Source organism: Pseudopipra pipra, chromosome 13 (genome assembly GCF_036250125.1).
Source record: "Pseudopipra pipra isolate bDixPip1 chromosome 13, bDixPip1.hap1, whole genome shotgun sequence".
Taxonomy (NCBI): domain Eukaryota; kingdom Metazoa; phylum Chordata; class Aves; order Passeriformes; family Pipridae; genus Pseudopipra; species Pseudopipra pipra.
The window spans coordinates 17,718,770-17,744,498 of NC_087561.1; the positions used below are offsets into that span (position 1 = coordinate 17,718,770).

At 48.6% G+C, this 25,729-nt stretch overlaps 2 protein-coding genes and 1 long non-coding RNA gene across 3 annotated transcripts; all 3 read left to right on the forward strand.

Annotated features, from left to right (window-relative positions):
• Positions 1-7,767: 7,767 nt before the first annotated feature.
• On the forward strand, positions 7,768-25,717 carry LOC135421729 (serine/threonine-protein kinase PAK 3-like). Its single transcript, XM_064670415.1, has 9 exons — positions 7,768-8,422; positions 9,880-10,074; positions 20,171-20,360; positions 20,843-20,906; positions 21,349-21,397; positions 22,201-22,316; positions 23,173-23,290; positions 25,184-25,306; positions 25,712-25,717. The coding sequence occupies exons 1-9, from the start codon at positions 8,249-8,251 to the stop codon at positions 25,715-25,717; spliced, it is 1,035 nt and encodes a 344-aa protein (XP_064526485.1). The 5' UTR covers positions 7,768-8,248.
• On the forward strand, positions 10,500-12,022 carry LOC135421596 (uncharacterized). Its single transcript, XR_010434108.1, has 3 exons — positions 10,500-10,559; positions 11,068-11,093; positions 11,976-12,022. It is a non-coding gene; the product is annotated as an uncharacterized LOC135421596 (long non-coding RNA).
• LOC135421730 (serine/threonine-protein kinase PAK 3-like) lies at positions 15,473-17,782 on the forward strand. Its single transcript, XM_064670416.1, has 5 exons — positions 15,473-15,481; positions 15,665-15,780; positions 16,600-16,717; positions 17,101-17,200; positions 17,529-17,782. Exons 1-5 carry the CDS (start codon positions 15,473-15,475, stop codon positions 17,780-17,782), a joined length of 597 nt encoding a protein of 198 aa, XP_064526486.1.
• Positions 25,718-25,729: the final 12 nt, after the last annotated feature.

The window sequence follows — 25,729 nt, forward strand, 5'->3', positions numbered from 1 at the left end:
GTAATAGTTGTAGTAATTTACTCTTCTAATAGTATTGCATGTTATATTCATATATATATATTTGTAATCAAGGTTCTGTTAAGGCCGGTGGACTGTAAGTTACAGAATGGGCAATTAATCTGTCAGTACTATAAGCTGATAGTCCTGCAGCTGCAGTTTCTAAGCTGACAAAAAAAGTTGTTATGCCTTACTGAATAAGTCTTTTGTATATTGTCTAAAAGTGTACGCTTAAAGTAACGAAAGAATGGACAAGGATCAAAGGGTCAAGAACGAAGACGATAAAAAGTATCCTAGATGGACATCTGGAAGAGACTCACACAGTAGGCCTCAAGGATGAAAAATTACCTAAAACTATGGAAAGGAAAGTACCTGGCAACTAAAAGCGAGCATGCAAAAGAACCAACCAGAACCAGGTCTGCGAACTCAGATGCAATAGAAGGATAACAAGTGACTATGGGAAGGGAATTGACAATAGTACAAAGAATACTGCTTTTGCCCACTGCTTTGCTGGCCGTGTGTGGAGCAGGGGTCTCCCCAGCAGCCCAGCGTGCTGATTTGCTTATTTGCACTTTATATAAATCTTTAATAAATTTTGCTGCTATATTTTAGGCTGAGTTTCATTTACTTATAACATACCCGCACATATATCTCTGTATCAATCCCCTTGATTTGTACTACCCCAGACATGTCTGAACTTGTCCCCAGTTATTCCCACCAAAAGTTTTCTCCCTTACTCTCCCCTGCTTTCCCGCTCATCCCACACTGATTGGCCAGAAAATGCCGCAGTGCGGAGTGAGCTCCCATTGGCCCCAGATACCTGACTCCTCCCAAGTCCCTCCCTCCTTCTCCCTACTCCCCAATCCTGTGGCACCCTGAGATGTCCGTCCCGTGCTCCGCCCCGGTTATCGGACCTCCCTCACTTGAACCCTACATAAGTCCTCGTTCCTCCTAATAAAGTGGCCGTTGCACCGTTTCCTTCTATGTTGTCGAAGCCTTCTGTGCAGTGTCGCGTCCCTGTTTCCTTCCTACCGGGCGGTGGCAAGTATCTACTCTGATCTTTGCAGCCACTTCATTATTAAATTAACTTTTCTTGCTATTCATAGCTGGAAAGTCCCATTGATGGGGGTTTTGGTATGGCTTGGAATTGGGGAAGGAAAAAATTAAAGGAAAAACGGAAAGATGGGGTGGGGGGGTGAACTGGGGCTTCCTTCAAGTTGGGAGCGGGACGGCGTGGGGCCGGGGAGCTGTAGGGAGACTCCTCGCCACTGTGCTCAGTGCCTGGCCTCTTCCCCCCCCACCCCATCGCCCAGGCTGAGAACCGTCGCCGCTGCTGCCTCAGCCTGGGGGCCGCCCCGCCTCATCGGCAACTGTTCTTGCCTCAGCCCTCAGGGGTTTTCCCCTCAGCCCGCACCAGTTTTTCCCTCAGCCCGCAGCCGGTTTTGCCTCAGCCCACAGCCCTTTCTGCCTCATAACTGCCCCCCCCCGCCTCAGCTGCAGCCGGTTTTGTCTCAGCCCAGAGCCATTCTCATCTCAGCCCTTGTGCCGCGCTGCTTCAGTCCGCAGCGGTTTTTGCTTCAGCCTGGGGGTCACCCCATCTCAGCTGAGGCCTCGGTGATGCCGGGAAAAGGCGACGGTAGTAAAACTCAAGAGCCACAGGCGCTATGAAGCCGCTAGTTGTTTCTTACGCTGCCGGACGCGCGGGGGATGACTCCGCCTGACACGCGCGAGCGCTCCCCCCTCACGGCTCCCGTTTTCTCCCAGCAGGTCATCCCTATCCATCGCACGGTTTGACATATTCAGGAACTACCCCAGAGTGGCATGGATTTCTATGGAAATCTCGGGACACGCCTTCTGGCTGTCAAGAGTGCCTTTGGTTTGGGTATGTCCCTTCCAGAGGAAACAGAGCACAGCCACTCTTCCAGCTAGATTCAACACTGTGCTCTCAGACTGAGAGTGGGGAATCCTTGTGCTTGCTTTCATAATTCAAGCCGGTTTTAACGCTATTTCTTTTTTCTGCAGTTGATTTTGGCTTATGTGCTTGGCTTCAGCCCCAGCGAAAGACATGGAGGTCATTTTTTTCAACGCCTTTCTATATGGTATCAGAAATGTTGAGAAGAGAGAGATATGATGCCAAAGTGGACATCTGGGCCCTTGGGATCATGGCACTAGAAATGGTGGATGGTCCTACACGGGTAAGGTGCAAATACTGTCAGAGAGCCCTGCCTTTCTCCCCTGAGCCATATCTTTCTCCCACTCACATCAGCTTGAACTAGTCCCACCAAGGCCCACGTCTAAAAGTGTCCTGGAGCACATCTGCTCACAGGAGAAGGGACATGTGCCAGTGCAGAAATGGGCCGTTTTGGCCTCCAACAATGCTTGAATTCCTCCTGTGCTCTTTGAACTCCCTTGGAGCTGGATCTCCCAATGGCAGGAATTTTTCAGCAGCAGGATTCTCCCGTTGGAGAATTACTGTGAAAAGCATTTCAAGGGGATCTGCAGGCCAGAAGTCTTTTCAGACTTGGACCAGTGCCCACTGCTTACCTGAGCCTTTCAGGGCAGGTCACTGCTTCTAGTACTGCCACAAGTCTGTATTAGCCAGTACATTTCTAAAAGTAGTTTCTAGCACAGCTCCTTGTAGTAAGCCAATGTATTTCCAGGTTTGCAGTTGTAGATGCTAATTCCCTAAAATGAAATGACCCGCTCTTACACCAAAGGAGTGTGCAATAGGCCAGGAAGGTATACGGGGATAAAACCCCATGACTAACAGCTGAAACCAAGTTAAATGCTGCACAGTTAATTCCTGAGGAAGGCAACAATTATGGAAAATGTCAGTCTTCCAGTCCTTCTGAAAAAGGTCCCTGACTTTTCTTGCAAGACTTCTTTTGGATTGCATTTGCCTTGCAGAAGGCAGTAAAAAGAGATGAAGACAATTAGCAGGACTGGTCTGGATGCTGAAAATTCTCTGCTTCCTTAAGCTCAAATGTTGATCAGGGCTCCTGGAGAAGCCCCAGGTCAACTCTCAGAAAGCAAGGACTGGCCTGTGCTGGAGCTTTTCCCCTCGGGGAGGGATGGTTAATGGCTGTCTTGTGTTTCCTTTGTCCCAGCCTAAGGACATGCCACCCCAGCTGGAGCCTCCCAGAGAACTGTCGCCTGTGTTCCGTTCCTTCCTGCAGTCCTGCCTGAACCGGAATGCAAAGCGTCGATGGACGGCCAGGCAGCTGCTGAAGGTAAAGTGGCTGCAGGTGAAACAGCTGTCCAGGGATGGGCTTTGTCATCAGCTAAACAACTAAGTAGCATCCTAGAATAGTTTGGCTTGGAAGGGACCTTTAAGTGGCATCTAGTCCAACCCCCCTGCAACGAGCAGGGACATCTTCAACTAGACCGGGTTGCTCAGAGCCCTGTCCCACCTGACCAGGGATGGGGTATCCACTTCCTGTGCCAGTGTTTCAGCACCCTCATTCTAAACAATGACTTCCTTAGATGTAACCAGAATCTATCCTCTTGCACTTGAAAACTATGATCCTTTGTCCCACTGCAACCGGGCCCTTTGAAAAAATGTCTCCCCTTGAAGGACTGCAAGGCCACAATAAGCTCTCCCTGGGACCTTGTCTTCTCCAGTGCCATCTGTCTTGGCCTTTCCTTAGAGGAAAGATGGAGGTCTAGATAGTTCCCTACGTCCTCCTGATGTGTATTGCTGGTAACCAGAGGAATCCCTCTGGAGCCTGTGAGAAACTGCATTTGGAAAGTAATGGCTCCTTTTGTTCTTCTTTGGTTTTTTGGTGCAGCATCCGTTTTTAGGAAAATCCAAGAGTCTTGCCGAGATGGCTCCTCTGATTGATGCAGTCAGGAGACCCAGAACAGCGGTCTTTGCAGCCACTTCATTTGTAAATAAACTTTTGTAGGTCAGCCCGTGTGCTCCTATAGTGTGTATATATAGTGTGTATATATAGTGTGTATATATAGTGTGTATATATAGTGTGTATATATAGTGTGTGTATATATAGTGTGTGTATATATAGTGTGTGTATATATAGTGTGTGTATATATAGTGTGTGTATATCTACTCTTATCTTTGCAGCCACTTCATTTGTAAATAAACTTTTGTAGGTCAGCCCGTGTGCTCCTATAGTGTGTATATATAGTGTGTATATATAGTGTGTATATATAGTGTGTGTATATAGTGTGTGTGTGTATATAGTGTGTGTGTGTATATAGTGTGTGTGTGTATATAGTGTGTGTGTGTATATAGTGTGTGTGTGTATATAGTGTGTGTGTGTATATAGTGTGTGTGTGTATAGTGTGTGTGTGTATATAGTGTGTGTGTATATAGTGTGTGTGTGTATATAGTGTGTGTGTGTATATAGTGTGTGTGTGTATATAGTGTGTGTGTGTATATAGTGTGTGTGTGTGTATATAGTGTGTGTGTGTGTATATAGTGTGTGTGTGTGTATATAGTGTGTGTGTGTGTATATAGTGTGTGTGTGTGTATATAGTGTGTGTGTGTATATAGTGTGTGTGTCTATATAGTGTGTGTGTCTATATAGTGTGTGTGTATATAGTGTGTATATAGAATGTAGCGTTTGTGTGGGAACAGGAAAAAATTAAAGGAAAAACGGAAAGCTGTGTGTGTGGGAGGGAACTGGGGCTTCCTTCAAGTTGGGAGCGGGACGGCGTGGGGCCGGGGAGCTGTAGGGAGACTCCTCGCCACTGTGCTCAGTGCCTGGCCTCTTCCCCCGCCCACCCCATCGCCCAGGCTGAGAACCGTCGCCGCTGCTGCCTCAGCCTGGGGGCCGCCCCGCCTCATCGGCAACTGTTCTTGCCTCAGCCCTCAGGGGTTTTCCTCTCAGCCCGCACCAGTTTTTCCCTCAACCCTCAGCCATTTTTCCTTCAGATCACAGTCGGTTTTGCCTCAGCCCGGACCAATTTTTCCCTCAGCCCGCAGCCGGTTTTGCCTCAGCCCACAGCCCTTTCTGCCTCATAACTGCCCCCCCCCCCCCGCCTCAGCTGCAGCCGGTTTTGTCTCAGCCCAGAGCCATTCTCATCTCAGCCCTTGTGCCCCGCTGCTTCAGCCCGCAGCGGTTTTTGCTTCAGCCTGGGGATCACCCCATCTCAGCTGAGGCCTCGGTGATGCCGGGAAAAGGCGACGGTAGTAAAACTCAAGAGCCACAGGCGCTATGAAGCCGCTAGTTGTTTATTACGCTGCCGGACACGCGGGGGATGACTCCGCCTGACACGCGCGAGCGCTCCCCCCTCACGGCTCCCGTTTTCTCCCAGCAGGTCATCCCTATCCATCGCACGGTTTGACATATTCAGGAACTACCCCAGAGTGGTATGGATTTCTATGGAAATCTCGGGACACGCCTTCTGGCGCCTGCCCACTTCTCTCGGGTGGTCGCAGGGGATGAAGGCTTCGAGTCTGCCTCTCACCGAACGGTTCCCCTCGCTCTCGGAGCATGCACAGTCTCTCAGCACCTTCCCCTCAGCAGGCAGCAAAGAGAGAGACCCCCTCACACACACCCGCTGCTCCGTCGCCCTGATATTCCACTGTAGCAGACAGAAAGGCTAGTCAGGGCCCCAGAAAATCTTACACGCACACAGAAGTTGGATAGGAGAAGGATTTAAGAGCTCCATGTCCACTGAGGCTTCTGACCCTGTAGGTTTCCCACAAGCCTAAGGGAATTTGGTTTTTGCAGGTGCACCAGGAGCTCAGTGCTGGGCAGAGAACTTTCTTGGGAGAAAGTCTGACTTGAGTGGCTATGGGAGAAGTGGCCAAAGGGGGGAGAACGGGCAGGAAGCACCCACGGGGGCACCCCCACTCTGACAGCTGCTCCAAGGGCTCCCTGCCACATGTGGAACACGGACGTGTCCCTGAGGGATTGACAACAAATGCTGTCCATGTCAGGCAATCACAGCTGTTCTGAATGTCCTCCAAGCCTCTCCACAGTAAAAGGGGAGAAGCCCCGCTTGGTACAGCGAGGGCTGTGCCGTGAGGGCTGCTGGGGAGGAATCTCACTCTTCCTGGAGTCAGCTACTGTTGTCAAATACCTCTGAAATCCTCGGGATAACAGAACCCTCAAACCCTGCATTGCTAGTGTTAAAAAGCAAGGCGTTATTTTATTCACAGCACTATGGGCTGTGGGTGACTAGCCAACAGCCTCCACACAGACACGGATTCAAAACTTATTATTCCATTTTTCCATGGAAGAGCAGAGTTGATTTCCAGATGAGTTTTAGGCAGAAAGATGAGCTTTACATCAGGAGGTAAGCTGACAAGTCACTGCGAGAAAGGGAGGTCAGGCTCCAACAGGAGAGCAAGATTCAACATTCCAGGGGTCAAGAAGCCACCCAAAACCATTGCAGCGTGGGGAACCTTGAACGGCTGTTTCCGTGATGTCACAGGACTGTTGCCCCACTGTCGCTGTGATGTCACTGAAGTGCTGGGTGGCCACTGCAGTGTCCGTGGAACGCTCTCATTCAGGCACCAAGGGCCTCGGCTTGCGGTGCAGTTCGTCACGTGCTCGTCGCAGAGGAGTCTTCGGATTGAGGATTTCTCAGCGGAGAGTTGTGAACGGGCGTCCAAGAGGATTTTTCAGATCGAGGAGCTCTCAGTGGAGACCCTGCAAACCAGAGAGCGGTTTTCTTTTCCCTCCCCCCAAGGGGCTGTGCCCCTTGGACTGCAGCACAGCTTTGCTGAAATGTTTCGGCAAATCTGCGCTGCAGTTCATGATTTTGTGCTGTTTTCATCAAATTTATATTTTTCTCCAGACAGGTCCTGCCAGGTGACGGAGTTCCCGAGAGGTGAGTAGTGTTTGTTCCTGGGGGCAGCATACCTGGCTTTGGCATGGCTGTGTTCTTTATGCTCTTCCTTAGGCACTGAGATGATTTAGAAACAAAACTGCCCTTAAGATGCCCTTAGTTTGGTAGAACTCCTGTCAACAGCTTTGTCTGAAAAGGGGGGGGGTCTGTGTGTGGACAGCATTTGGAATGGAACTTGAGGGGGTTCTGTGCCCTCCACTGGATAGCCTGTGGAGTCTGCAATTTCCTCACTTTGCTGGTTCTACCAGTACGACTTCCAAAATGCAGGCTTGGGAGAGCTTCTCAGAAGTTCTTCTAAAAACTGTTCAGTTATCTCCAGAACTGAGGGGAAAGCATCCTTTTTGCTAAATTCCATAATTAAAGGATTTGATCACACCAATGACCTCTGAGATAAAATGCCAGCTTCCAAACAGTGCAGGCTCCTGAACCCAGGAGCTGTTCGTGTGCTAGAATGGCTAGAGGGGATTTTTTGGACAGTTTTTCTGGGGAACCATTTTCCGCAAGCTAAAGAGAACTGATGCTTGCCATTTATTAAAAGAAAAACCAAAAGCCAACAGAACAGAAAAAGGAAAAAAAAAAAAAGAAGAGGAAATTTCTTTAGCTCTTCAGCTAAAGCTGCTTTAGCTCTTGGGTAGAACAGAAGCATTGACTGTTAATGGACAGTTTACATTTGCTTGATGGAGTTTCTATTTGTTTTATTTCCTGGGAAAACAGCATAAAAAATAGACAGGAAACTGTAGAAGATGAATATGGGGTTTTGTCCTCTTCTCTTGCTTGCTGTGCAAAAGAACTGCTGCTCCTGGAGAGATGTTGTGAAAGAAAAATGCTCTTTATTTGGGTTGCCTTGTGTGATGGGATTCCCCACAAGAGGCAGTTTTCTGACAGCGTCTGGTTCATTTTGCCTTGCCCATTGCAGACGGAATCACCAGTGGATATGGAGGTGGACAGAGAGCAGCCCATCCTTCTGTGAGTGGAAAAGGAAGCTTTGACGTTCCTAGTTTTTAAGAATCATGGAGCGAGCTGTGAGCTTGGCCTGCTACAACAGAGTGCCAGCCTGAGAGGCTGAAAGCAAGTCCATGAAAGAAAGTCCATGTCAGTGCCTTTGCAGCAGCAGCAGCAGCAGCAGCAGCCAAGGCATCCCTGGCTGTTTTCTCATTTTCTGTTCAAGAGCTTTTAAACAGAGGAAGATCTGGGTTTGCAGGCAGAAGATTTTTTGCTGATTTTAGCCATGGTGGGATATCTAAGTCAGAGCAATATGCAGCACTGTCTAACTAGTTGGTAAAGAGAGCAAATTTGGGACAATGGGATGTAATGCCCTGCCACTGAGAGGCAGCTGGGACTGTGGAGGGATTTCAACTCCCCTAATTTGATAGAGAGTTAAATTGGCCTGGGACATACGCACTGTAGAACTGAGGCCCGTAGGACCAAGTGCATGTTAATGGCTGTCTTGTGTTTCCTTTGTCCCAATCCCAAGGACGTGCCAACCCAGCTGGAGACTCCCAGAAATCCACCGTCTATGTTCCGATCCTTCCTGCAGTCTTACCTGTACGGGAATGTGAGGCCCCGATGGCCCACCAAGCAGCTTCTGCAGACAAAGTGGCTGGAGGTGAAACAGCTGTCCAGGGATGGGCTTTGTCATCAGCCAAACTCAGAGGCATCAGGAGGCCTCCTCTCCTACTAATCTCCAGTCTTAGTGCTTTTCAAAAGACAAATAAGTAGCATCCTAGAATAATTACGCTTGGAAGGGACCTTTAAGTGGCATCTAGTCCAACCCCCCTGCAACGAGCAGGGACATCTTCAACTAGACTGGGTTGCTCAGAGCCCTGTCCCACCTGACCAGGGATGGGGTATCCACTTCCTGTGCCAGTGTTTCAGCACCCTCATTCTAAACAATGACTTCCTCAGATGTAACCAGAATCTCTCCTCTTCCACTTGAAAACCATGACCCTTTGTCCCATTGCAACCGGGCCCTTTGAAAAAATGTCCCCTTGAAGGATTGAAAGGCCACAATAAGCTCTCCCTGGCACCTTCTCTTCTCCAGTGCCATCTGTCTTGGCCTTTCCTCCGAGGCAAGGTCTTCCACCATCTGGTCCTGTCTGTGGCCCTGGCTTGTACTTTGGGAGGACACTTGGTTGTACCTGGTGGCAAAAGACCTGGAGTAGAATAATAGCAGGTCCAGAGGCTGCAATGGTGTTGGTGGAGGGGGACCCAAGGAAGCAGTCCCAGCCAAGTGATCGGAGAATTGCCTGTGAGAAGGAAGGGGCTGTGGGGAGCTCACTGCGAGCCTCAGAGGGGGCCCAGCTTGTCCCTCCTGCCCCACTCTTTGAGGTTTCTGCCACTCAAGGAGGGACAGCTGAGCGGGCCTTGTCCCAGCCCCATTTGCTGCCTGGCACATTCAAGCAGGCCAGAAGAGCTCCAGGGTTCTGGCAGGTTTTGTGGCAGAGAGAGGGAGCTGCACAAGGTGCCACTGGGCTGTCCCTGCTGGGAAGGAAGGTGGCAGCCAGCACAGGGAGGGGCAGGGGTGGAATGCACACACTGCTCTCCCTGCAAGCCAGAGCTGAGTCCATCAGCGCTCTGCCCCTTGTGTCCCTGCTCTTGTCTGGGTGCTGAGAACCTCCACCTCAGTGCTCTTCAGAACAATACACAGGCCTGCATCCTCCTGGGGTTGACCTTGCTTAGAGGTACGGGAATTTCCCGAGGAGGGGCTTATGCTCCTCATCAGTTTTCACTCCTAAAATAGCCCAGGTCTTTAGAGAAGAGGAACCTAAGGGAGTCCTTTGAGTTTTCTGAAATGGAAAAAGGCCCGAGACAGCAAGTGGCATTCCCGAGCACTGGCAAGGCAAACCTCCTTGCTGCAGACACCTTGAGAAATTGATTAAGGGCCTTAGGGGCCATGTTTGCCTGTGATAGCAAGGTCCTGGACATGAAGTTGGAGGTGTAGATGGTGCCCTCAGTCCTCCTGATGTGTATTGCTGGTAACCAGAGGAATCCTGCTGAAGCCTGTGGGAAACTGCATTTGGAAAGTAATGGCTCCTTTCTTTCTGTGTTTTTTCCTTTGGGCAGCATCCATTTTTAGAAAGATCCGATAGTCTCACCAACAACAGTCCTCTGCTCGATGCAGCCAGGAGATTCCTTACAGAGAGGGTCACAACACCATCACCAGAACCTCTGCTGGCTCCCTCTGTTTCTGGACAGGAGAGTAAGGAAGAGCAAGCAGAGAAGGAAAACGTGAAAGCAAAGCCTGAAGGAATGAAATCAGTAAGTGCCAGCTTTGGTTAGCACTGCCTTTGGTGTCATTCAGAGCTGCAAGTTCCTGAGCAGCCAGTGCTTGCCATGCATGGCTGAAGAGTGTGAGGGCTCTAGCCCTGCCATGACATGGTGCTTCAGCCCAGCCACTGACACCTGGAAAAGAGGTTTTGACCCTTCCTGTTTAGTCTTTAGATTGCCGTGCAGGATTCCTAGGAGACAGGAGAAACTGTCCCCTGGATGTACCTGCCCCTCCACAGGGCCTATTTCAGAAAATCCATGAACAAGAAATTGGCCAGTCCCTTGTGTGAAATGACCCTTTTGTTATTGTGTGTAACTATCCAACCTTGCAAGGGACAGAATGGTGACTGTCCCTGACTCTACTGACTCTCCCCAGGGCACAAACGTGACAGCAGAACCTCTCCTGGCTCCCTCTATTTCCGGACAAGACATTAAAGAAGAGGAAGTGGACAATGAACTTGTGGCTGTTGTTGGAGGTGGAGAGCCTGAAGAAATTAAATCAGTAAGTGCCAGAGTACATTAGCATTGCCTTTGGTGTAATTTAGAACTTGTGATGAGAGCAAGCTTGCTTTTCATGGCTGAAGACTGTGTGAGGGCTGGAGTCCTTCCATGACACTGTGCTTCTACCCAGTCACTGACACCTGGAAAAGGAATTTTGACTCTTCCTGTTTAGTCTTTAGATTGCCGTGCAGGATTCCTCGGAGACAGGAGAAACTGTCCCCTGGACGTACCTGCCCCTCCACAGGGCCTATTTCAGAAAACCATAAAAAAAAAGAACAAGAAAGTGGCCCTGTGTGAAATGACCCTTTTCTTATTGTGTGTAACTATCCAACCTTGCAAGGGACAGAATGGTGACTGTCCCTGACTCTTCTGACTCTCCCCAGGGCACAACAGCAGCACCAGAACCTCTGCTGGCTCCCTCTCTTTCTGGACAAGAGGGTAAAGAAGAGGAAGTGGACAATGAACCCGTGGCTGTTGTTGGAGCCGCAGAGCCTGAAGAAATTAAATCAGTAAGTGCCAGAGTACATTAGCATTGCCTGTGGTGTAATTTAGAACTTGTGATGAGAGCAAGCTTGCTTTTCATGGCTGAAGAGTGTGAGGGCTGGAGTGCTGCCATGACACTGTGCTTCTACCCAGCCACTGACACCTGGAAAAGGGGTTTTGACCCTTCCTGTTTAATCTTTAGATTGCCGTGCAGGATTCCTAGGAGACAGGAGAAACTGTCCCCTGGATGTACCTGCCCCTCCACAGGGCCTATTTCAGAAAATCCATGAACAAGAAATTGGCCAGGCCCTTGTGTGAAATGACCCTTTTGTTATTGCGTGTAACTATCCAACCTTGCAAGGGACAGAATGGTGACTGTCCCTGACTCTACTGACTTTCCCCAGGGCACAACACCAGCACCAGAACCTCTGCTGGCTCCCTGTCTTCCCGGACAAGAGGGTAAAGAAGAGGAAGTGGACAATGAACCCGTGGCTGTTGTTGGAGCCGCAGAGCCTGAAGAAATTAAATCAGTAAGTGCCAGAGTACATTAGCATTGCCTGTGGTGTAATTTAGAACTTGTGATGAGAGCAAGCTTGCTTTTCATGGCTGAAGAGTGTGAGGGCTGGAGTCCTTCCATCACATGGTGCTTCAGCCCAGCCACTGACACCTGGAAAAGGGGTTTTGACCCTTCCTGTTTAATCTTTAGATTGCCGTGCAGGATTCCTAGGAGACAGGAGAAACTGTCCCCTGGATGTACCTGCCCCTCCACAGGGCCTATTTCAGAAAATCCATGAACAAGAAATTGGCCAGGCCCTTGTGTGAAATGACCCTTTTGTTATTGTGTGTAACTATCCAACCTTGCAAGGGACAGAATTGTGACTGTCCCTGACTCTTCTGACTCTCCCCAGGGCACAAACGTGACACCAGAACCTCTCCTGGCTCCCTCTGTTTCCGGACAAGACATTAAAGAAGAGGAAGTGGACAATGAACTTGTGGCTGTTGTTGGAGCTGCAGAGCCTGAAGAAATTAAATCAGTAAGTGCCAGAGTACATTAGCATTGCCTTTGGTGTAATTTAGAACTTGTGATGAGAGCAAGCTTGCTTTTCATGGCTGAAGACTGTGTGAGGGCTGGAGTCCTTCCATGACACTGTGCTTCTACCCAGCCACTGACACCTGGAAAAGGGGTTTTGAACTTCCAAGTTGAGCCAGTGTCCCTGGCAGGACACATAGGAATAACTGTGCCCTGGGGTTACCTGCCCGTCTGAATAGCCTACTTGAGAAAATCTAAGCAAACTGAACAAGAAAGTGGCCTTTTGTGAAGTGACCCTTTTGTTATTGTGTGTAACTATCCAACCTTGCAAGGGACAGAATGGTGACTGTCCCTGACTCTACTGACTGTCTCCAGGACACAACAGCAGCACCAGAACCTGTGCTGGCTCCCTCTGATTCTGGACAGGAGGTTGAAGAGAAAGAAGTGGAGAAGGAACCTGTGGCTGTTGGAAAAGTCATGCCTGAGAGAAGGAAATCAGTAAGTGCCAGCTTTGGTTAGCACTGCCTTTGGTGTCATTCAGAGCTGCAAGTTCCTGAGCAGACAGCGCTTGCTCTTTGGGACTGAAGATTGTGCGGGCTCTAGCCCTGCCATGACATGGTGCTTCAGCCCAGCCACTGACACCTGGAAAAGAGGTTTTGAACTTCCAAGTTGGAAGTTCACCTTCCTTGCAGGACACGTAGGAATAACTGTGCCCTGGAGGATCCTTGCCCCTCTGAATGGCCTAGTTGAGAAAATGCATGAAAATTGAAGAGGAAACTGCCCATGAACTCGTGTAAATCCAGTCTTTTCTTCTTGTCCATTCACTTGGTGAAGTGGGCAGCAAAAGACAGTTTAAGAGCCTGACTTGTGGCCAACAGCATCTTCCCAAGGGTTTGCATTTGAACTATGATCTCAGGGCAGCTCTGCAAGCCACCTTTCTCACAGAACCTAATTCTTGCCTCAGATCCTCAAGAGGCCTGGTGCTGCTGCAGAACCACAACCTAAAAAAGTCACCTTTGCTGACACTGAAATGCCAAGCACAAGCACCGGGAAAGGCGACACTCCGAAGAAAAGCATTCTGAAGAAAAGCATTCTGAAGAAAAGCATTCCAAAGAAAATCACGCACCAGCCGCCAACGCTGTCCCCACTAACACAACTTTACCTTAATGACCTCAGTACGTATCATGTATTTCCTGTCTGGAACAGCAGTCCATGGTATGCATGTCAGCTTTAGTTCTACTAAAGGAAGAGAGGAAGCAACAGAGCACTGTGGCTGTTCCTTCTGCCTCTGAGGGCAGCTGGGGCTGGATTCAGTTTTCCTGAGCTTCCATCTATGCTCCAGGCAAAGGCAGAGATGGTTTCTGGTTGAGCAGAAGGCTTTGACCTAGTGAATGACCTAGTGAACTCCTGTGTGCAGAGGGCTAAACCCAAGAGAATATTAGGGTTCCTAAATTCTCTTTAGACTCCTGACTCCTCACAAGTCATTGGAGTACAAAGACTTTGCCGAAATCTCTAAGGTTGAAGACAAGCAGTGTGGTTCTTCAAATGGCACAGGCAAGGTCCTCTTCAGAACTCAGCCTGCTGATCCGTGATGAGGGTCCTAGTTCTTAAAGCCCCATCCTCAGGGATTAGAACTTAAGATGCTGCTCTTGAACACCATAAAGGCTTTTTTTTGGCAAACTGCTGAAAGGTTGGGCAGATTCCATCATCTCCTGTAAACACCTGATAATATTCTTTCTGTTCTGAAAATGGCACTTGTTCACAACAGTAGATTCCAAAACTCAATTTAATTGTCAAAATTTAATTTTTAATGCACTTAACTTAGTGCATTCAAAACTACTAAACCTTTGGCCGAATCACACGGAGTGTTTCTCTATTAGAAAATAAGGGCTCTGTTGCTCCAGCTCTCCTTAATGTTTGTAGACAACAAATTCTTTCATTGGTGCCTGTTCTTTTCTGATTTCTGTCTGCTCTGAGCATTCCTCCATGGGCTTGGTTTCCTGTCAAGGTAAAGCCTCAAAAGACTGTGGAAAATCAGTCTTTGTGGAGCCACCTGTGCTTCAGAGCTGCCTCTGCTGTTGTGGTTATTGTTGTTGTTGTGGTTATTGTTGTTGTTGTTGTTACCAGCTGACTACAAAGGGCTCACAGCCCTGCACAGTGGGGCTGCCTTTTGGATCTGCTGCAAGGTGATATCTCTGTTTCACACGAGCATCTTTCATGTTGTTTCTTTCAGAGGGCATTGTGAGTGAGGGGAACCCTACGAAAAAATACACTGTACAGCAGATAATTGGCCAAGGGTAAGTCCAATCTCAGCTACTTCTACAAAACCATGGGCCAGGGATTTTGCTGGTGTCATATCAAGCATGCAGTTGGGGAAGCTGCAAACATGGGCAGACACTGGGCTTACATCCTCCTGTCTGTCAGTCCTGATCAGTATTTAATAACTGTGGTCAGAAGGCATTGTCAAAGACAACTCAATGCTGGCAGTCTCTTGCCTGGAACAAGGAGCAGGACGTGGAGTATGTCCTATGTTTTCTCCTGGCCACCCTGCATGGCAGAGGGCTGCTGGGCTGCTGGGCTGCTGGGCTGCTGGGCTGCTGGCTGAAGCCGAGTGTTTTATAAACACTCTGGGCAGCAGAGCTCTGCTCTCTGGGCTGGCTTTCTCACCCAGGGCCTAAACGCCTTCTCCTTTCTTGGCTGCTGCTCTGTTTCTAGGTCTTGTGGAAGAGTTTTCCGAGGAGTTGACATTGATACAGGAAGACGGGTAAGGGCAGCACCCCCGGCAGTTTGTGCAGCTCTCGAGTGCTTTCCCCTCCACTGGGAGCTGTGGCCACAGCTCTGGGTGGCCACGAGATCTTTGCTGCAGAGACTGTTCCTCTGAGGGCAGACAAGTGTCAGCCTGCAACACACGGTTTGGACAGACCTTGTCCTTATTAAGTCCCCAAAAGAACACAAGGAGGGCAGGGGTATCTTTCAGAGAAGGACACCTTTGCTCAGACTTATTTACTGACTATGCTAATGCATCAGCTACTTGGTGGCTCCTTACCCAGCTGCAGTGCTGCACTTGGGAAGTGCACTTACACAGGAGTCTGCAAGGGATCTAAAGGCCCTGAGCGCTGCTCATAACCCCGGCCACATCCATAAAACACCCTAGAATGGGTTATTCCTTTTCAAACCCAGAAAAGAACTGCAAATAGGAACTGGGTTAAAAACGTTCTTTAGAGTTGCAAAATCCAACTTCAAGATGTTACAAAGTGCAGGGATTGTATTTTTTTGTGTAACCCTCATGACCTTTCAGGATGGGATTTCCTCCATTACGGATTGATTGTTTGCAGACCATTTGTCCAGAGTTTACAAGGCAAAATGTCTATAGCCATGTGTCCTGTAACTGGCACACAAGGGCGAGCGGAGGAATCGCCTCTTGTCCTGTCAGTTAAGAAGCTCTGGTGTCTAATCCCAGGCAGTTTGGCCCACCCTGGCTCCATCATTCCAAAGACACCTGCTCCATGTGCGTTGTGGTCCTGTGCAACAGACTTCTCAAGTCTGTGGCTTTCAATCTCCTTTTAGGTGGCCATCAAGATGATGTGTCTTTGCAAGGAAAAGTACGCAAGAGAGATAATTTTAACTGAGGTTTCACTCTTGAGTAGCGTGAGGCACCCCAATATCATTCGCTATATAGACAGGTGAGTGGTTTGGGATTATCACATTGAGGTTCATTGACACACTGCAAGCCAAAGGCTAAAAAGCCACTTTGGTCACTGGAAGAACATGGAGCTCTTCATTGTTTCTCGACTCTTCCAACTGAAGTGGATGAGAGGAGCTTGCCTTGTGTCTGCCTTGGCCTTTTCTGGTATACGTAGTTTGAAGCGTGTCTTCCAAAACCTGCATCTGCCATGTCTTCCTAAAGCCACAGCCCTTCAGTTCACTACCTCCCTGTTCTTTTGGGGTCTGGTTTTTTTCAAACTGATCATCATTTCTTTGCCTTAATGATACGTGCTGATAAACCCACCTAGAAATTATTGACCTTGGGGTTTTCCCTCTACTTTTTGTTGCTGTGGATGCCAGGAAGACTAGGCTCTTGTTTGCACAAACACACAATGTGCCAGGTTTTAAATGGTTTTCCCTGTTTCTGAATGCACTTTATGCAATGCTTTCCAAGGGGTTGACCAACATCTGCCCTCAGTGGTGCACACCCTCCTCCCATGGAGAAGTCTGTGTTGCCTGCTTCCTGGAGTTCAGGCTGGAAGGGATGAGTTAAGATGATGAAGCAGCTGATGGCAATGTCCTGGTTCCAGATTTCTCTCTGCTGTCACTAAACTGCATTTTTGCCTTGCTTGCCATCTAAGACATCTCCTTTTTCACAGATGAGCCTTTCTCATTTAGCCTGCTCAGATTCTCTCTTCATTTACAAGTGACCTGGCAAGAAAACTCAACTGCAGTCTTTCCCATAAGGTCATTTAGCTGGGCCCATTCATCTCCATGCTGTGGGTTTCTTCTTTCAGCTACCTTTTCAATGAACAACTCTGGCTGGTGATGGAATACGTGGAGGGATGCTCCTTAGCTACTGTGGTTTTCATACAAGCTCTTGAGGAAGAGATGATAGCCTCTATCAGTCGGGAGGTAAGGGATGCTGCCCTTGCTTCTGACAGCTTGGACAGGATGGTTCTTTGCAAAAGGTGGTAAGAACAGGAGTGATTTCCTGTTCAGAGCTTTGTTTCTGCGTTGCTGTTATGATGTGGAGAAGAAAAGAGCATCCAAGTGAACGGCCTGCCAGTCTCACTGCATTTCTTGTACTCTGTTATTATACTCCTATAATGTTGTTGTACTTTCTTTTTCAGTTTAATTTCATTTTATTTTATTTATTATTCCAAACTTTGCCACTTGAGGTATGTCTGCAATTGATGTGTCACCTGAAATTTGACCTTTTAGAGCCATTTCTTTTTTTGTGGGAAAAAAAATCAGCCTAATTAATTTTTTTCTCTCATTTCTTTGTTTAATCTCAGTGCCTGAAAGCCCTGGACTTCCTTCATTCAAATCTAGTGATCCACAGAGACTTCAAAAGTGCCAATATTCTTCTCGGAATGGATGGATCCGTCAAATTGAGTAGGTGTTCTTGGTCAGGCACAGCGTTCCTGGGAGGCAGGGTCTGGGGTTGCCTTTGAGTGCCTGCCAGTTCCCCAAAAGTGGTGCTGGTGGGAGTGCCCAGCCCACTGCTGTAAGCTGAGAGCAGAGTTGCAATGTGCAGAGAGCTCTAGAGAGGATGAGGCTGTCAAGAGTGCCTTTGGTTTGGGTATGTCCCTTCCAGAGGAAACAGAGCACAGCCACTCTTCCAGCTAGATTCAACACTGTGCTCTCAGACTGAGAGTGGGGAATTCTTGTGCTTGCTTTCATAATTCAAGCCGGTTTTAACAGTACTTGTTTTTGTCTGCAGTTGATTTTGGCTTCTGTGCTTGGCTTAATCCCTGGGAGAAGAAACGGAGGTCTTTAATTGGGACTCCTTTCTATATGGCACCAGAAATGTTGGCAGGAGACAAATATGATGCCAAAGTGGACATCTGGGCCCTTGGGATCACGGCACTAGAAATGGTGGATGGTCCTACACAGGTAAGGTGCAAATACTGTCAGAGAGCCCTGCCTTTCTCCCCTGAGCCATATCTTTCTCCCACTCACATCAGCTTGAACTAGTCCCACCAAGGCCCACGTCTAAAAGTGTCCTGGAGCACATCTGCTCACAGGAGAAGTGACATGTGCCAGTGCAGAAATGGGCCGTTTTGGCCTCCAACAATGCTTGAATTCCTCCTGTGCTCTTTGAACTCCCTTGGAGCTGGATCTCCCAATGGCAGGAATTTTTCAGCAGCAGGATTCTCCCGTTGGAGAATTACTGTGAGAAGCATTTCAAGGGGATCTGCAGGCCAGAAGTCTTTTCAAACTTGGACCAGTGCCCACTGCTTACCTGAGCCTTTCAGGGCAGGTCACTGCTTCTAGTACTGCCACAAGTCTGTATTAGCCAGTACATTTCTAAAAGTAGGTTCTAGCACAGCTCCTTGTAGTAAGCCAATGTATTTCCAGGTTTGCAGTTGTAGATGCTAATTCCCTAAAATGAAATGACCCGCTCTTACACCAAAGGAGTGTGCAATAGGCCAGGAAGGTATACGGGGATAAAACCCCATGACTAACAGCTGAAACCAAGTTAAATGCTGCACAGTTAATTCCTGAGGAAGGCAACAATTATGGAAAATGTCAGTCTTCCAGTCCTTCTGAAAAAGGTCCCTGACTTTTCTTGGAAGACTTCTTTTGGATTGCATTTGCCTTGCAGAAGGCAGCAAAAAGAGTTGAAGGGAATTAGCAGGACTGGTCTGGATGCTGAAAATTCTCTGCTTCCTTAAGCTCAAATGTTGATCAGGGCTCCTGGAGAAGCCCCAGGTCAAGTCTCAGAAAGCAAGGACTGGCCTGTGCTGGAGCTCTTCCCCTCGGGGAGGGATGGTTAATGGCTGCCTTGTGTCTTTTGTCCCAGCCTAAGTACAAGCCACCCAAGCTGAAAACTCGCAGAAACCTGTCGCCTGTGTTCCGTTCCTTCCTGGAGTCCTGCCTGAAACGGAATGAGAAGCGTCGATGGACGGCCGAGCAGCTGCTGAAGGTAAAGTGGCTGCAGGTGAAACAGCTGTCCCTCCTGCCCCACTCTTTGAGGTTTCTGCCACCCAAGGAGGGACAGCTGAGCGGGCCTTGTCCCAGCCCCATTTGCTGCCTGGCACATTCAAGCAGGCCAGAAGTGCTCCAGGGTTCTGGCAGGTTTTGTGGCAGAGAGAGGGAGCTGCACAAGGTGCCACTGGGCTGTCCCTGCTGGGAAGGAAGGTGGCAGCCAGCACAGGGAGGGGCAGGGGTGGAATGCACACACTGCTCTCCCTGCAAGCCAGAGCTGAGTTCATCAGCGCTCTGCCCCTTGTGTCCCTGCTCTTGTCTGGGTGCTGAGAACCTCCACCTCAGTGCTCTTCAGAACAATACACAGGCCTGCATCCTCCTGGCGTTGACCTTGCTTAGAGGTACGGGAATTTCCCGAGGAGGGGCTTATGCTCCTCATCAGTTTTCACTCCTAAAATAGCCCAGGTCTTTAGAGAAGAGGAACCTAAGGGAGTCCTTTGAGTTTTCTGAAATGGAAAAAGGCCCGAGACAGCAAGTGGCATTCCCGAGCACTGGCAAGGCAAACCTCCTTGCTGCAGAGACCTTGAGAAACTGATTAAGGGCCTTATGGGCCATGTTTGCCTGTGATAGCAAGGTCCTGGACATGAAGTTGGAGGTGTAGATGGTGCCCTCAGTCCTCCTGATGTGTATTGCTGGTAACCAGAGGAATCCCGCTGGAGCCTGTGGGAAACTGCATTTGGAAAGTAATGGCTCCTTTCTTTCTGTGTTTTTTCCTTTGGGCAGCATCCATTTTTAGAAAAATCCGGTAGTCTCAACAACATGAGGCCTCTGCTCGATGCAATCAGGAGATTCTTTACACAGAGGTTCACAACACCATCACCAGAACCTCTGCTGGCTCCCTCTGTTTCTGGACAAGAGAGTAAGGAAGAGCAAGCAGAGAAGGAAAACGACAAAGCAAAGCCTGAAGGAGTGAAATCAGTAAGTGCCAGCTTTGGTTAGCACTGCCTTTGGTGTCATTCAGAGCTGCAAGTTCCTGAGCAGCCAGTGCTTGCCATGCATGGCTGAAGAGTGTGAGGGCTGTAGCCCTGCCATGACATGGTGCTTCAGCCCAGCCACTGACACCTGGAAAAGAGGTTTTGAACTTCCAAGCTGAGTCAGACTGTCCCTTTCAGGACACACAGCAATAACTGTGCCCTAGAGGGTAGTTGCCCCTCTGCACAACCTAGTTGAGAAAATGCATGAAAATTGAAACTGCCCATGAACTCGTGTAAATCCTGTCTTTTTTTCTCGTCCATTCACTTTGTGAAGTGGGCAGCAAAAGACAGTTTAAGAGCCCAACTTGTGGCCAAGTCTTCCGAAGGGTTTGCATTTGAAATAGGATCCTGGGGCACCTCTGCAAGCCACCTTTCTGACATAAACTAATTCTTGCCACAGATCCTCAAGAGCTCACCAATGGCAGCTGTTGCTGCAGCACCACAGTCTGAAGAAATCTCCTTTCCCGACACTGAAATGCCAAGCACAAGCACCGGGAAAGGAGACACTCGGAAGAAAAGCATTCCAAAGGAAATCACGTACCGGCCGCCAAAGCTATTGCCACTAACACGACGTTTCCTTGATGACCTCAGTACGTATCACGTATTTCCTGGCTGGTACAGCAGTCCATGGTATGCATGTCAGCTTTAGTTCTACTAAAGGAAGAGAGGAAGCAACAGAGCACTGTGGCTGTTCCTTCTGCTGAATCACACGGAGTGTTTCTCTCCAAGAAAATAGAGCTCTGTTGCACCAGCTCTCCTTAATTTTTGTAGACAACAAACTCTTGCATTGGTGCCTGTTCTTTTCTGATTTCTGTCTGCTCTGAGCATTCCTCCATGGGCTTGGTTTCCTGTCAAGATAAAGCCTCAAAAGACTGTGGAAAATCAGTCTTTGTGGAGCCACCTGTGCTTCAGAGCTGCCTCTGCTGTTGTGGTTATTGTTGTTGTTGTTGTTGTTGTTGTTACCAGCTGACTACAAAGGGCTCACAGCCCTGCACAGTGGGGCTGCCTTTTGGATCTGCTGCAAGGTGGTATCTCTGTTTCACATGAGCATCTTTCATGTTGTTTCTTTCAGAGAGCCATGTGAGTGAGGGGAACCCTACGAAGAAATACACTGTACAGCAGATAATTGGCCAAGGGTAAGTCCAATCTCAGCTACTTCTACAAAACCATGGGCCAGGGATTTTGCTGGTGTCATATCAAGCATGCAGTCAGGCAAGCTGCAAACATGGGCAGACACTGGGCTTACATCCTCCTGTCTGTCAGTCCTGATCAGTATTTAATAACTGTGGTCAGAAGGCATTGTCAAAGACAACTCAATGCTGGCAGTCTCTTGCCTGTAACAAGGAGCAGGACATGGAGTATGTCCTATGTTTTCTCCTGGCCACCCTGCATGGCAGAGGGCTGCTGGGCTGCTGGGCTGCTGGGCTGCTGGGCTGCTGGGCTGCTGGGCTGCTGGGCTGCTGGCTGAAGCCGAGTGTTTTATAAACACTCTGGGCAGCAGAGCTCTGCTCTCTGGGCTGGCTTTCTCACCCAGGGCCTAAACGCCTTCTCCTTTCTTGGCTGCTGCTCTGTTTCTAGGACTTTTGGAACAGTTTTCCGAGGAGTTGACATTGCCACAGGAAGACGGGTAAGGGCAGCACCCCCGGCAGATTGTGCAGCTCTCGAGTGCTTTCCCCTCCACTGGGAGCTGTGGCCACAGCTCTGGGTGGCCACGAGATCTTTGCTGCAGAGACTGTTCCTCTGAGGGCAGACAAGTGTCAGCCTGCAAGACACGGTTTGGACAGACCTTGTCCTTATTAAGTCCCCAAAAGAACACAAGGAGGGCAGGGGTATCTTTCAGAGAAGGACACCTTTGCTCAGACTTATTTACTGACTATGCTAATGCATCAGCTACTTGGTGGCTCCTTACCCAGCTGCAGTGCTGCACTTGGGAAGTGCACTTACACAGGAGTCTGCAAGGGATCTAAAGGCCCTGAGCGCTGCTCATAACCCCGGCCACATCCATAAAATACCCTAGAATGGGTTATTCCTTTTCAAACCCAGAAAAGAACTGCAAATAGGAACTGGGTTAAAAACGTTCTTTAGAGTTGCAAAATCCAACTTCAAGATGTTACAAAGTGCAGGGATTGTATTTTTTTGTGTAACCCTCATGACCTTTTAGGATGGGATTTCCTCCATTACGGATTGATTGTTTGCAGACCATTTGTCCAGAGTTTACAAGGCAAAATGTCTATAGCCATGTGTCCTGTAACTGGCACACAAGGGCGAGCGGAGGAATCGCCTCTTGTCCTGTCAGTTAAGAAGCTCTGGTGTCTAATCCCAGGCAGTTTGGCCCACCCTGACTCCATCATTCCAAAGACACCTGCTCCATGTGCGTTGTGGTCCCGTGCAACAGACATCTCAAGTCTGTGGCTTTCAATCTCCTTTTAGGTGGCCATCAAGAAGATTTTTGTTCTCGACAGAAAGAACAAAAGGGAGCTTGTTTTAACTGAGGTTGCAGTCCTGAAGAGAATGAGGCACCCCAATATCATTCGCTACATAGACAGGTGAGTGGTTCTGGGATTATCACGTTGAGGTTCATTGACAAACTGCAAGCCAAAGGCTAAAAAGCCACTTTGGTCACTGGAAGAACATGGAGCTCTTCATTATTTTATAACTCCTCCACCTGCAGTGGACGGGAGGTGCAGGGCACAGGTCTCTTAGCTCCTTCAGGGAGGAGCTTGCCTTGTGTCTGCCTTGGCCTTTTCTGGTAATAGGTAGTTTGAAGCGTGTCTTCCAAAACCTGCATCTGCCATGTCTTCCTAAAGCCACAGCCCTTCAGTTCACTACCTCCCTGTTCTTTTGGGGTCTGGTTTTTTTCAAACTGATCATCATTTCTTTGCCTTAATGATACGTGCTGATAAACCCACCTAGAAATTATTGACCTTGGGGTTTTCCCTCTACTTTTTGTTGCTGTGGATGCCAGGAAGACTAGGCTCTTGTTTGCACAACCACACAATGTGCCAGGTTTTAAATGGTTTTCCCTGTTTCTGAATGCACTTTATGCAATGCTTTCCAAGGGGTTGACCAACATCTGCCCTCAGTGGTGCACACTCTCCTCCCATGGAGAAGTCTGTGCTGCCTGCTTCCTGGAGTTCAGGCTGGAAGGGATGAGTTAAGATGATGAAGCAGCTGATGGCAATGTCCTGGTTCCAGATTTCTCTCTGCTGTCACTAAACTGCATTTTTGCCTTGCTTGCCATCTAAGACATCTCCTTTTTCACAGATGAGCCTTTCTCATTTAGCCTGCTCAGATTCTCTCTTCATTTACAAGTGACCTGGCAAGAAAACTCAACTGCAGTCTTTCCCATAAGGTCATTTAGCTGGGCCCATTCATCTCCATGCTGTGGGTTTCTTCTTTCAGCTACCTTTTCAATGAAGAACTCTGGCTGGTGACGGAATATGTGGAGGGATGCACCTTAGGCGATGTCATTTCCATACAAGCTCTTGAGGAAGAGATGATAGCCTCTATCAGTCGGGAGGTAAGGGATGCTGCCCTTGCTTCTGACAGCTTGGACAGGATGGTTCTTTGCAAAAGGTGGTAAGAACAGGAGTGATTTCCTGTTCAGAGCTTTGTTTCTGCGTTGCTGTTATGATGTGGAGAAGAAAAGAGCATCCAAGTGAACGGCCTGCCAGTCTCACTACATTTCTTGTACTCTGTTATTGTACTCCTATAATGTTGTTGTACTTTCCTTTCTAGTTTAATTTCAATTTAATTCATTTATTATTCCAAACTTTGCCACTTGAGGTATGTCTGCAATTGATGTGTCACCTGAAATTTGATCTTTTAGAGCCATTTCCTTTTTTGTGGGATAAAATCAGCCTAATTAATTTTTCCTCTCGTTTCTTTGTTTAATCTCAGTGCCTGAATGCCCTGGATTTCCTTCATTCAGATCTAGTGATTCACAGAGACATCAAAAGTGACAATATTCTTCTCGGAATGGATGGATCTGTCAAACTGAGTAGGTGTTCTTGGTCAGGCACAGCGTTCCTGGGAGGCAGGGTCTGGGGTTGCCTTTGAGTGCCTGCCAGTTCCCCAAAAGTGGTGCTGGTGGGAGTGCCCAGCCCACTGCTGTAAGCTGAGAGCAGAGTTGCAATGTGCAGAGAGCTCTAGAGAGGATGAGGCTGTCAAGAGTGCCTTTGGTTTGGGTATGTCTCTTCCAGAGGAAACAGAGCACAGCCACTCTTCCAGCTAGATTCAACACTGTGCTCTCAGACTGAGAGTGGGGAATTCTTGTGCTTGCTTTCATAATTCAAGCTGGTTTTATCAGTACTTGTTTTTCTCTGCAGTTGATTTTGGCTTCTGTGCTTGGCTTATGCCCTGGGAGAAGAAACGGACATCTTTCATTGGGACTCCTTTCTATATGGCACCAGAAATGTTGAGAGGAGACAGATATGGTGCCAAAGTGGATATCTGGGCCCTTGGGATCATGGCACTAGAAATGGTGGATGGTCCTACACAGGTAAGGTGCAAATACTGTCAGAGAGCCCTGCCTTTCTCCCCTGAGCCATATCTTTCTCCCACTCACATCAGCTTGAACTAGTCCCACCAAGGCCCACGTCTAAAAGTGTCCTGGAGCACATCTGCTCACAGGAGAAGTGACATGTGCCAGTGCAGAAATGGGCCGTTTTGGCCTCCAACAATGCTTGAATTCCTCCTGTGCTCTTTGAACTCCCTTGGAGCTGGATCTCCCAATGGCAGGAATTTTTCAGCAGCAGGATTCTCCCGTTGGAGAATTACTGTGAGAAGCATTTCAAGGGGATCTGCAGGCCAGAAGTCTTTTCAAACTTGGACCAGTGCCCACTGCTTACCTGAGCCTTTCAGGGCAGGTCACTGCTTCTAGTACTGCCACAAGTATGTATTAGCCAGTACATTTCTAAAAGTAGGTTCTAGCACAGCTCCTTGTAGTAAGCCAATGTATTTCCAGTTTGCAGTTGTAGATGCTAATTCCCTAAAATGAAATGACCCGCTCTTACACCAAAGGAGTGTGCAATAGGCCAGGAAGGTATACGGGGATAAAACCCCATGACTAACAGCTGAAACCAAGTTAAATGCTGCACAGTTAATTCCTGAGGAAGGCAACAATTATGGAAAATGTCAGTCTTCCAGTCCTTCTGAAAAAGGTCCCTGACTTTTCTTGGAAGACTTCTTTTGGATTGCATTTGCCTTGCAGAAGGCAGCAAAAAGAGTTGAAGGCAATTAGCAGGACTGGTCTGGATGCTGAAAATTCTCTGCTTCCTTAAGCTCAAATGTTGATCAGGGCTCCTGGAGAAGCCCCAGGTCAAGTCTCAGAAAGCAAGGACTGGCCTGTGCTGGAGCTCTTCCCCTCGGGGAGGGATGGTTAATGGCTGTCTTGTGTTTCCTTTGTCCCAAGCCTAAGCACAAGCCACCCGAGCTGGAGACTCCCAGAAACCTGTCGCCTGTGTTCCGTTCCTTCCTGCAGTCCTGCCTGAAACGGAAGGTGAAGCGTCGATGGACGGCCAGGAAGCTGATGAAGGTAAAGTGGCTGCAGGTGAAACAGCTGTCCAGGGATGGGCTTTGTCATCAGCTAAACTCAGAGGCATCAGGAGGCCTCCTCTCCTACTAATCTCCAGTCTTGGTGCTTTTCAAATGACAACTAAGTAGCATCCTAGAATAGTTTGGCTTGGAAGGGACCTTTAAGTGGCATCTAGTCCAACCCCCCTGCAACGAGCAGGGACATCTTCAACTAGACCGGGTTGCTCAGAGCCCTGTCCCACCTGACCAGGGATGGGGTATCCACTTCCTGTGCCAGTGTTTCAGCACCCTCATTCTAAACAATGACTGCCTTAGATGTAACCAGAATCTATCCTCTTGCACTTGAAAACTATGATCCTTTGTCCCACTGCAACCGGGCCCTTTGAAAAAATGTGTCCCCTTGAAGGACTGAAAGGCCACAATA

Coding starts and splice junctions, on each gene's coding strand:
- LOC135421729 (XM_064670415.1), top strand. CDS start 8,249: ATGTTAATGGCTGTCTTGTGTTTCCTTTGTCCCAATCCCAAGGACGTG. Junction 20,361..20,842: donor ACGTTTCCTTGATGACCTCA/GTACGTATCACG, acceptor TGTTTCTTTCAG/AGAGCCATGTGAGTGAGGGG. Junction 22,317..23,172: donor ATCATTCGCTACATAGACAG/GTGAGTGGTTCT, acceptor TTCTTCTTTCAG/CTACCTTTTCAATGAAGAAC.
- LOC135421730 (XM_064670416.1), top strand. Junction 15,781..16,599: donor ATCATTCGCTATATAGACAG/GTGAGTGGTTTG, acceptor TTCTTCTTTCAG/CTACCTTTTCAATGAACAAC. Junction 16,718..17,100: donor TAGCCTCTATCAGTCGGGAG/GTAAGGGATGCT, acceptor GTTTAATCTCAG/TGCCTGAAAGCCCTGGACTT.